The 12,422-nt window shown below is 39.1% G+C and overlaps 1 protein-coding gene across 1 annotated transcript in view; it reads right to left on the reverse strand.

The window, feature by feature from the left end:
- Positions 1–4,222: 4,222 nt before the first annotated feature.
- gabrb4 (gamma-aminobutyric acid type A receptor subunit beta4) overlaps positions 4,223–12,422 on the reverse strand; it is a 64,137-nt gene continuing 55,937 nt past the window's right edge. Inside the window, exons 8-10 of the mRNA XM_028030635.1 lie at positions 11,894–12,150; positions 11,117–11,206; positions 4,223–10,782 (exon numbers count right to left, since the gene is read on the reverse strand). Coding sequence (XP_027886436.1) covers positions 10,429–10,782; positions 11,117–11,206; positions 11,894–12,150 — 701 coding nt within the window. The 3' untranslated portion in view covers positions 4,223–10,428. The remainder of the gene's footprint in view (positions 10,783–11,116; positions 11,207–11,893; positions 12,151–12,422) is intronic.

Below are 12,422 nucleotides of genomic sequence, written 5' to 3' on the forward strand. Positions count from 1 at the left end.
GGTGGAGGAAGTGTAGTGATATGTAAGATCTTTAGTTATAAAGATGTTTGAAGCAAAAATAGTTTTGCTTTTCTTTCTTTTAACAGAACTATGGTGCAAAATTATATGGACACATCAACACAAAACTAGTTCCCCATACACAAAACAAACCTTTTTTTTCATGGTTTTCTCAGTCCACAGACCGAAACCCAACAGAAAACAGTTAGTGTGAACTAAAACTAAGACAGCATAAGGCTATGTTACTCATCCCGATAACTCTGCCCTGTCAATCTGCTCCAACCTTGTAAAATGTTATAGGAAAAGACTAAATGTTGCTCTGGATTGACTCATATTGGTGGTGCAGCTGCTTGTATGAAAATGTTTATCATTTCTTAACATGGGATTGTTTCTATGAATGTGAAGAATGCTTGACGGTTAATAAAATACCATTCTACAAGCTTGTTGGACTTTAACTCGAAATCAGTTCTAGTTAAAGTCACTTCAATCAGTTTAATGATTTTTTTTCCTTCTACTTTTATTGTTTCATGATATATCGCCTTACATCCTGCAAAACAAAACCAAGCAATTCAGCTCACTTTTTGTCCCCCTCCACCATGCAACATTCCTCCCCGCATGCACGCACACACACACACACGCGCGCGCGCACCCCAACAAGCATACTGGAAAAGCCATCAATTCCTGACCCATGTTAATGCACCCTTTCAATATTTTATGTTTTTATATGGAGTGCTGACAATAGACCATGGAAATGGAGGGAACATTTTGCTGAGCTGCTCCACCTGCTCTGAATCTGTCCTCTCAGCGTAGCCGTGCACTTCAGCGCATACGGAGGCCGTGGGTCGAAAAGTAAACAAAAAAAAAAAAGAACAGAAAATCCTCGCAAGCACAAAATGCATCATTCCTTTAAAGGGTTCATTTAATACCTTCCTTCCGCCAAACAGTGTTGTTGTTTTCCCAAGGACTTAAGTGTGCTCTGATGAGCTCGATGAGGTCATATGTTAATCTTGGCTTCATAGAGGTGAACTCTCTACATCATCGCATATTGGACATTATTTATAAACCTCCCCACTGCCCCTCTCTCAAGGTGAGCTCAACGCAATTAGCGGCTGGAGTGGCTGTGGAGTCGACTGAAAGTAAATTAAAAGAAATCCATTAGAAAAGCCCAGTGCATTAAATCTGCGTCGTGTCTGAGGGAGGGACAGGTCAGCGTAAGGTCACCGTGACTGGTGGAGGCCAAGCATGACGGAGATGGATGCACACGGCGGCCACAGCGAACCGTCCGAGACAAACCGCATGTGACGGTTACACAGTCAGATCACAACTGAGAATGTGAAAGATGAAGGTCATTTGCTTTTCTGTGCCTAAGCAACAAGTGGTAAACAATAGAGAGAGCGGTGAGATTTGACTAAACCCCCTGCCTGTGTGTTCAATCATGTTTTCTTGTTTATTTCTGGTAAAAAAAAAAATAATAATAATAATAATTTAATGAACTTAAGCAACAATATTTAAATTAGTTTGAACAATTAAGAGAATGAGGTTGCCCTTGTCAGTCTAATAACTGACTGATATGAGATGAGTTGTAGTCAAAGTTGCAAAGGTTTTAAGCCAGTTTTCATTTTCAGCTGTTTCTTCCGCGTAGAGCCCATTTCAAGTCACTCAGCAGCGTTTCAATAAGTTTAAGATCTGAGCTTCGGCTTGTCTTTTTCTTAACTCTCAGCAGGTAACTGTATTAACTTATTAGTTTTTATTGGGTCATTCTCATATAGTAAGCTCCTATACTACTTTCACTCTTTTCATAGATGATCTGTCATTTTCCTGCTATAGGATTCGTAGTGGATTCTGTGATGGTGAGCTGCCCAAGTCCTACTGCAGAAAAACATTCTGAAACCATGACACTTCCACTTCTACACTATGATTTGCATGAAGTTGTTTTTCTGGAATGCCAAAATAATTCAATTTTAGACTCGTCTGTTGTAGCAAACACAGGATGGGCCTTGAAACCATATACATTTCACGTGTCGGTTTATGACTGTGATCATAACTATGGTTCGTAACGTAAAGGAAGTAGCCCACAGCTGGTCATGTGATTTTCTGAACCTGAGCCCTCGACTGACTTTAGTAACTTGGACACAAGTCGCATTGTGTAATAATTGATATGGGTTACTAGTTTAAACATTACTGCAGTTACTGTTAAAAAAGAAAGAAAGAAAGAAAGATGTTATGAGCTGATTAATCATGTCTGTTTCTTAGTAATCTGAATATTGTGTCTGCCATTTCTGAAAAACTCTTGACATCTGCTGTGGCTGAGGCTGCCACTTACCTCAGTGATCCAGGTTGAGTGTCAAACAAGTAAGGCTGATCAGTCTTGTCTTGGTTCTGTTGTTGAGGCCCGTGGGGTCCAAATTAAGTCCACCTCCAAATTTAAATAGCGTAACCCTAACTGTAAAAATATACTTCTTTATTATCTCTCCTTCAGTCGTCCCTCCCCTTAATAAATTGCCTTTCTTCAGGGGTAATTTGTGTTACCATGTCATTTAGAAACATATATTACAATGTTTCTATCCTTGCTTATGTAGTCAATGGGATTTCATTTTAAATTAAGAAGCTATTAGGGTATCGATATTGTATTTTTTGCAGATAATCAAATACAGCATGTATAAAAAATTGTGGGTTCAGTTGTTTTTGTTTTTTTTCTTCAGAATGAGATTCTAATCATGTTGGCACTTCAAATCAGACAAAAACTGTGAAGCGCCCAAATAACCTCAGTTTCTTTACTCTGAGGCAAACTGCGCAATAAAATCTTTAAATGTAGTTTTTCATGTAGAAAGGGTCAGATATAGCACATAATCTTGTTATTAATGCTTTGCTGCTGAGGGAGCTTGAGTTAGAGGTTGTTAGAGCCACCTTTAGCTTCTAAACATAATCGACATCGGAAAGATAGAAATAAAGGTCCAAATGTACAACCATTTACAGCGGTGCACGTCCTGAATCGGCGGACGAGTCCTGGCAAAGAGTTTTAGTGGCCTGACCAAACAGATGAATAATCGAGTCGTTTGAAGATTAAAATAAATAAAATTGCCCCGAGCCTGCCTTTCTGGACTAAAAAAATAAAAATACAGTTTTATATCTGTTAGAGATTTTTTGGTATTATCATTTTATTCTTACTTTAGTTCACATTCAGCCTATAGATCATTGTGATTTTCTGTTTAAAGTGTTCTCTTCTTTAAATGACCTGGAGGTCACTACTGTCTGTTCAACTTTACAAGAAATAGATAACACTGAGTTTCTCAGACTTTAAACCCTTTTGCAAGAACACCTCCTAATTTAGTAACCACCTGTGAACAGTCGTATTTTGTTTTCTTGACAGTATTGACCGAGATTTGAACCGGGCTCAGACCTTTGATCAGATATCACATCTGGACCTGGGTTGTTAGATGTTTGGGTTAGAAGCTTTACGATCTCTGTTGTTTTTCCTGACTGCCCCCTTGCCTGTCCTTCTTAGACAATAAAAACAGGAGCTCAAGTGAGAGCAGATCAGAATGCTTTGTGGATTCCTCGGAGGAAAGGTTCTCAGAGCCTTCTCCCAAGGGTTCTCAGAGCCTTCTCCTTTTGCAAAAGCTCTACATAAAATTCATATACGTTGTCTGTGGTTCTTTCTTTTATTTAGGTTCGAAAGGAAAATACCTATCAATATCCTAACAGCAAAAAAATGTTCCTAATGAAAAAGTTCCCAAGCTGAAAAAGGGGCAAACGTCAGCAGGAGTCACTTTTTTTTATTCAGAAAATAGGTATATTTTCATAAACGTGCAAAGTTTCATCCATCCATCCATTCATTTTCTAACACCCTTGTCAGGAGATGCTGGTGCCCATGTACAGCTAATGTTCCTGGCGAGAGGCGGGGTTCACCCTGGACAGGTAGGGCCAGTCTGTCGTAGCAAAGTTTCATAATTAAATTAAAAGAAGACACCCTTTAGTCTAACTAACTTGTCTTTCGGACTTGCTTTGTATCTAGAAGTCGTTATCAAAACCGTGACACCAACTAAGAGGCGAAAGCTCTGACAAAAAACAACTAAAGAGAATAGCAGCGTGATTACATCATCTGTAACAGAATTATGCAGTTTACCTTTTGGGAACTAATATATGAGACCTAATAGTTAAAATGAGAAAGTGAAAATAAAATGCTATACATTAGTCCACAAAAGGCAAATCAAACGACCATAGCTTTCTTTACAGTATAAGCCTTTATTTGTAAAAAGTTGGTTGTTTGAATGATAACCCTTTTTATACCACATACTTGAACACTTTGTATTTGTAAAAAACACATTTTGTTCAAACACCTAAAAAAGCTGATTGACACCATAACATTAAATTGCACTGACAAAAAAAATACAACTTCATACCACACAAATGTTGATTCCATGAGTACTGTTACCCCAAATGAAATCAAACACCGTATTAAACAAACGAATCAAAAAAGCGCCCAATGTGAACAAAACAATTACAGTACGTAAACCAAATGCTTTTTTTTTTTTTTTTTTTTAAACTTCCAGTGCCGTATCGTATATCGGATGAATTACATTTCCTTCTTATGAAAATAAAACAACAACAACAGTAAGAATAACAATCCATAACAAATGCTACAAATACAATAAATCAGAAATGAACACAGAAATTAACCAAATGGTTTACTGATTCTTACTGAAAAAGAAACAAGGTGTTGATCTTGTGGGCTTCTTTCTTTTCATTGCCAAATACTTGCAACTGCTGAAAAAGCTTCTATTTTTTTTTCTTTTTTTTTTTTACCTACTGGTTAAATATGAGACAGTCCTTCTGGAAGGATCTTAAAAAGAGGAAGGTACAGTATACTGACATGTGGGAAACTGGGAATCGGCACAGTGTCTTGCAAGTCACCCTCATACAGTAATCGACAGCAGGCCGTAACCAGAGGCAACTTATCAAAGAGAAAATACAGGGAACACCCACTCAGTGTGCAATCACATGGCTTATATGTTAAGATGCTGCAGGAGAGCACCCTTTACATCCTTTGTAGTTGAAGGGCGTTTGATGGGATGCTTAAGCTGAATTGGATAAAACTCTAGCATGCACTTGGTGCATCTATCTCAAACTGATTTACAATATATTTTTTGTAGAAGTGCACAACAGTGATTCATCAAATTAAAAAGAAATAAAAAAAAAGAAGAAGAAGATGAAATCACATAATGTGCGCTCCACTGTGATGTTTGTCCTTCAGCTTTATGAACAGTTTGTTCCACAAGATTTATAGAGCTGGCTATAAAACAAGTGCAATTTGAGCATGTAAACACTGAATCAAACTTTTTTTTTTTTTACTTCCTGGATGTGGATATGAATCGGATGGTGTAGAGTAAAAATATACGAAAATAAACCTTTTTTTTTTTTAACTCAGGTCATGCAAAACAAAACCTACAAGGTGAGGACAAAATAATGAATCCACCAGCGACAATTCGTCCGACAGTATGGAGACTCCTAGCTTTGTTCTGGTGATTTGACGTATGTAATACGGTGTTAGCGCACTTCAGGTAAGTGAAAAGGCGTATTCCAACTGTCCATATTGAGATTTACAGTATGTGCTGTTACAGAAGAAAGGGACACTTCTTCATTTATTTCTCCAGGCTACAGTTTGCTAACCATGATCTAAATTGGCTAAAGTGTTTGCTACAGTCCAGCACAGATTTGCTAGCCTTGCTCTCGGATAGCTAAAGATGTTTGCTACAATGCACCACAGACTCCAACCATTTGCACATGGGCAATTAGTAAAGTGCCTTGCTCAAGGGCACTCTAGACCTTCTTGGTGAGGAACAGGGAAAAAAAAAAGCAAAAAACATCCCACTCGCCCTCTTAAGGCCACCCTGCTCCTCTAGCCATAGCAAGCTAGCTAGCTGATCATATTTTTTGGGAGAACTTGTGGACTAAGTGGTTTGTGAATGGCTGAGGTAAGTGCAGCGGGTAGACTGTGTTGAAAACTCCTGAAAGACTTCAGGTCACATTAAACGGACAAACGCAAAAAGCTTAACCGCCAGAACGTCACTTTCCCATTAGCTTTTAGAATTAGCGCTCCCTTTGAACTGCCAGAAACTCCATCACCGCGAGAGAACTTTGTCATGATGTTTCCATTATTTTGTTCACACCATGTGTTCCTTTGTGTTTTCAGATTTGTGTTTTCTCGTTTTTCTTTTTTGTTAAGGTTTCGTTTGCAGAAGTATGCCAATGCTAGAAAAGCTGTCCATGCCATTAGCAGTGAGGCTAGCTGGTATTAAGAACTGCCATGTTTTTGTTCATGCATTAAGAACTATTAAGTGAAAGATATCATATTTACAGTACAATTCACATGTAATTACACATATACACTAGAGGCAAGAAAATTCACATTGAAATCAGTTCAACACTTTTTTTTCCTCCTCCTTCTCTACTTATTGAACTTAAGTGTTCAAAGGAAAAGAAAACAGCTCTCTAGATAAGCAAATATCTGAAAGAAGACGTTTCAGAACAGAATGTCCTCACAGCCTTTTGGGATGGAGGTGCTAATTTCATGTCCAGAAAGCTGGTAGTACATGTGGTGTTTGAAATGAACAGTGAATATATTTAGAGTGAGAATGTTTTTTTTTTTTTCTTCTTTTTTTCTCCCCTCCATATGCGTTTAGTATACTATCTAAAAAGTACAATACCTGAACAGGCTTTCATTTCTGGGAATAACACCAACCTGAATAAGAGTTTAATACTTGAGTCAGCTTACATTAGAAAAACGCATTACTGCAAGTGCATCTCATTGAGACCACATAGCAGGCAGTTAAACACAGAAACATCTGCCTGGTTTGCAGTGGAACAAATAAAATCCTCTGGCCACATAGTCTGAATCTAAGCGCAATTTCATAAAGATCCGTCGTATTTTAATTTAAACAATTTAACATTGAAATATGCAAAATAATAATAAAAAAACAGTTGACATAGTTACTACTGTAACAAAAATGTACCCATCTGAAACACCCTCAAGTCAAAATTACTACCGACATCTAACAATTTATAAAGTGTACCAATTATGACATGATCAACACTCTGGCAACGCAGTCACTTTTCACTCGTTGATCTGATTGCAACAAACAGCTGGCTAAAAGAGAGCCACATCTAGTCGTGATGCCAGCGGAGCATCTCCCATAAGACAACTTCTGTAAGGCAGAAGTTAAGAATTGCAGCATACATGTCACAGGGATGTCAGCAATGAGTTAAAGGGGGAAGCTTACAGGTGTCGGGGACTACTACTGCATATGTGGGAAGAGGCCAAGTAAAGCTTTTATGCCCCCACGCGATGTCGGCGGGTCGCGTTTTACTGCTGGAGAGGGGCAAAGATTTAACAAGCGAGAGGAATGGAGGGAATAAATAAACGATGGCTCTGGTTTGTTGTGGCTGTAAATTTCTCGGTGAGAAGTTTACGGCTAAGCACGGGATATTAGATTGTTGTGTAAAATCCGTAAAGTGCTCGCAAATCTTCCATTGGGCTAAAACAGTCTGTTTTCAAGTTCATTTAATTTCAGCGGGACACATTTGGATCTAACCTTCAGTGTTACCCATCTATTGCTTGGAGAAAGCATTTTATCATTATTATTATTTTTTTATCTTGCCACCCGCTTTTCAAAATTTTGACCTCAATTTCCTAACTGCAGACACAAAGGTGGAAATTTCAACAATTAAAGACGCTGCTTGAAAATATGACAATGCTGCATAAAATTCATCCAAAAAATAAATAAATACTAAAAGTTGTATTACACCGCTGGTCACAGCACTGTACAAACTTCACTATTACTTAGGTAGACACATTGGTTTCTGATCAGTTTTCCTTTTTGAAGAAATCTTTTGGATACCCACCGCTCCAGAGAAGAAAGCATATATCTGATGACAAACTGATATGTTTGCAGCTCTTCCATCTTTATGTTGCTCTCCCAGGAAGGAATTCATCTAATTCTTTATTTATAACTGTGGCAAAATGCTCAACACCACTGCAATTTCTTTTGTAGCTTTTCAACTGAAGTAAGTGACATGTGAAAAAAGTGTTGTTTTGTAAAAATATTGATAAGAAATGTCACGCAGTAAAGTCTGATTTGGCACATGATAATATCCTGCAGTAATTCTGTCCTCGAGTCAGCAGCGTCAGTTCACCCTTTCACCAACTGAAACCCCCATTTTGTCCAGTCTTACCTAAATTGTGTCACAGTAAACAAACTATTTTGTACCACTATTCTTGAACCTTGGCAACATCAGTTTTCTTTTTATTGTAGCTGCAATTATTTAAGCAGCTATAATAAAATATAGTTTTATTTTTCAAACAGGCTTTTTTCTGACTGGAAGTAGTTTAAATGTTTCACAAGGGCTCAGATTTTTTGTTTTTACTGATCGTGCATAAGTGTATGACTGATATATAGGTGGGGAGAAAAAGCCAGGTTTCATAGATCTGATGTTTGAGAACCTGGCTACGGTTCTAATCTTAGACAGCATGTGACCACAAATACTCTATGTTATCTCCTTTTGCTAGTTATTTGTATCACATTTTTCCTTTAATAGTCCATGAGTAAAAAACAGACAATTATTTTAAGTTGCTAAAGTAGGTGTGAAAGATCCCACTGGAAAGAGTAAACTGATGCACACCCGGTAGGAGACATTCTGAGGTAAATGGCAATGTTTAATAATCAAAAATCTGGAATACTGCAAAACCAAAACTGCAAAGGTCGGAAATGTTGAACATAACCAGCACCCCTCCTGGTCGGTACATCAGCACTAGAATTGCAATGTGTGTGTTTTCAAGGGGAAAACATGAAATACAGGCCTTTTGGTCATCATTTCATTCAATTCATGGCTATTTTTCTGACATAATAAATCCCTCCTGATCTTGCAGCAGCAGTTCTGGAGAGGCTGTTGAATAAGGCTACAACGACAAAACCCTCTCCTCCGTACGCCTCTTTCCCGGTATAATACGAATCCAAAATATTCTTCCCTTCACACACCGACTGGAAAACCAAAAAGAGGCTGAGCAAACAAAGATATACCATTGTTCTGAATGAGGATTTGGTCGATCTTTTTGAATACACATGATCTCACATCTCCACCTAGGAATAATTTCACACAAACAACAAAGGCAGCCCATCTCACTCCCCTTCCCGTTCCTGCGTAGCAAACACAAAGCAGGATTCGATGTCAATGAACTCTGCATCTAAAGAGAATGCGAGCTAATCATTAGGAGGAAAGAAAAAAAAACCCACAAGCATACCTTTGTGAGAATATTGAATGATTTAAATGTACAGAATGTCTTCCCCCCTGCACCCCCAAACAATCAGAACCAGCAATGCACGCCTCTTACTCTTTTATCTCATAATGCCCAACCCCTAGAACATGGTCTGACTCTCTGAAATCACAGTTTTTGTTAAGATGAAATCATATCTACAATAAGCAGTGTTTGTTTTTACCTAGAATGAAAAACACTTTTAAAAATCCCCACCTCTTTCTCCACCGGCAACCTCAACACGATCCCACCTACATCCCACCACTCCGAGGATGTGTTTCTTATAAAATAGAAAAAGACAACAACAACAAAAAAAAAAAAGAGAATGTAAAAGTAATACAAGTTGACTCTGGGTGGAAATGCAGCAGTCAAATATCCTATCCATACGCCAACCGAATGGGGACCATTTGGCCGGACTTGATGTCTAATAAGGTGAATAATATTCACTCTAAAAACAGGAAAAAAAGCCAAAGAACAACACATAATCCAAACAAGGTTGCTGTACATAGCAGAAACTGAGAGGTTTCCGTGCATGTCGTCCTCCTGTGGGGTAACGGCAGAGGGTGTGGGGGTGGCAGCGGCGGGGACCAAAGGTGTCGCCAAGGACTTCAGTGAGTCGATGCCCGGACGCGCGAGCCACCGCTGATTTCTCGAGCTGCAGAAGAGGATTTCTGAGTACGATAAGTATCAATAAAAAGTCAGTGGGACTTCGAGACATCTTTTCTCTCTCTCCAAAACTTTCACTTCCCCTCTTTCTTTTTGCTTTTTTTTCACTTTTCTTTTTGTTTTGTTTTTTTTTTAGCAAAAATATCATGCAGTCTTTAGTTCTGAAAAACCCCTGGTGGGGAGGATCTCATGTTTGTTTCAGGAAGAAAAAACAAACAAAAAAAGCGTTGAAATTCTTCTCGCACAAGTATTCTTAAACATTCAAGTCATCCTAGTAATACTTTGTACAGCAGAAAGGTTCCTCGGATTTCACATGTGTATATATAAATATAATATATGGAAATATGCATATACATATGTTAAACTTGTATATGTGTATACATATTTTGGAACTGTATCAAAGCCAATTTAATGTGCTCTCAAAATATGGCCCATGATTCCTAGTGGGATGCACATCAATTCACATAGTACAACCAGTAGATTAGGTTGAAAAATCCAAAGGTGATGGGGAAAATGACCCGGGACCACTTGTCGATGGTGCTAACATCTGACAGGTTTGGGATTTTCAACTTGAGCTTGGAAGAGCGCCGCCGTAGCCGACAGTTGGCGCGGCTCCGCATGGCGCTCCGGTCCAGCGAGTGGTGGCCGTAGCCATCCCGGGGCGCCATGGGCTTCCTAAACTGGACGCCGGAGCTGTCAAAGGACATGACGGAATTCCGAGAGTCACTGACGCTGCTCCCCACGTCGGAAGGCATCACCTCGTTGTTCATGTCCAGCGTGGTGAGGAGGATGTTCCCGTAAGCGTCCACCTGCGCGGAGACCAGAAAAGACGCCCAAAATCAGAGAGGGGTGGAAAAATGCTAAGTAGCATTCCCCAAAAATCCCCTTAGACATCTAACATGGCATCCTAAAATAAAACCCCCCTCCCACCCTTTTAGCTGTCAAGCTTAAGCAAAATGCAGGGATGATATGGGATGTATTTTTCTCGCATGCAACAGAAATAGTTAGCTTCTTCAGATAAACATTTAGTGGTTGATTCTTTTCACTTGCTAAACAGTGACAAGTCATCTGAAAAATGCTGACAAGAAGACTCTTTATGGCATGGGCTGGCCTACAGCTGATATGATTGCTAAATACATGTACCCCAACTTTTCTTTGTTCCTCGAGATACAGATTTCTTCGCTGTGTAAATGACCTGAAGGTGTTGGTTTGAAACGGCACGGAAATGGAGTCCTTGCAATGCGAAAGAAAAAAAAATGGAAAGAATATTAAAACGACTCAAATACAGGCAGATATAGTCATAGTTTCTCAGAAATTGCAAAACGTGTAAGACAGAGATCAACAGGAAGAACTTTTATGAAATTCTGAAAAGGCATAGCATTTAGTGCTTCAGAACGGTAGGAGGGTTTGTTCAGTCTCGCCCTTTTAGCAGCTGGCTTGGGGAAAAAGATGTAGCTGCCAACGCTACCTTTGTTTGTGTTGTCATGCTTTTTCTCCCCCCCCCCCATTTGTTCTTAAAAAGTCTTTAAATACAAGGTAGCAGAGTGAGAGTGAATAAAGCCTACAGGATCGACATAGAAAACAATCTAAATAAGAAATGAGAATGTTTACACCACCGTTGAGTTAGATGAATAGGTATCTCAATGAGAAAGTTTGTGCTCAATAAAAAGCAGTCAGTGCTTGAGGGAGAAGCAATGGATGATGGTGGGTGAATGCATATTAGGCTGTGGTGACATCGGTATGCATGTGGAGGATTGCTTCGGGGTCTTGCGTACTGTACGAGTGGCTTCATGTAAAACGACTATGGTCAGAAGTCTTTTTGTGTGGAACAGTCTTGTTTTCTACTTGAACTCTGACCGACGCAGAAGAGGTAAGGAAATAAAGCGAAGAAGAGAGTCGGAAAAGAAGGAAGATGCAAACCTGTTCCCTCAGGCGCTTCTCTTCATATCTCGTACGCTCGTTGTTGACTTTGCCCAGCCTCTCATTGATTTTCTTCTGTTGCGCAGGGCCCCGGCCAAAGAACACGTAATTTACAAAGGCATATTCAAGCAGGGCCAGAAACACGAACACAAAACAGCCCATGAGGTAGACGTCGATGGCTTTCACGTAAGGAATCTTTGGGAGGGTCTCCCTAAGGTGGGTGTTAATCGTGGTCATGGTAAGCACCGTTGTCACACCTTATATCACACAGAGAGAGAGAAACCAAGGGATCTTTGTTAGACAGATCACAGATCCCGCCATATTTCTGGTGCTTTTAGATATTTATTTTAGATATTTCTCTAAATGGACCCATTCTGTCCAGGGAAGGTCAATTGACATTTTTAACATGAATTTTCCCAAATTATTAAGACCTCACAAAGTACTTCAGAAAGACACAGCATAAAAATTAAAACAACAGCAATGACAAAAAAATATTACATCATATAGACAACAAGCAAATACAATAATA

This window comes from Xiphophorus couchianus, chromosome 11, assembly GCF_001444195.1.
Source record: "Xiphophorus couchianus chromosome 11, X_couchianus-1.0, whole genome shotgun sequence".
Taxonomy (NCBI): Eukaryota; Metazoa; Chordata; class Actinopteri; order Cyprinodontiformes; family Poeciliidae; genus Xiphophorus; species Xiphophorus couchianus.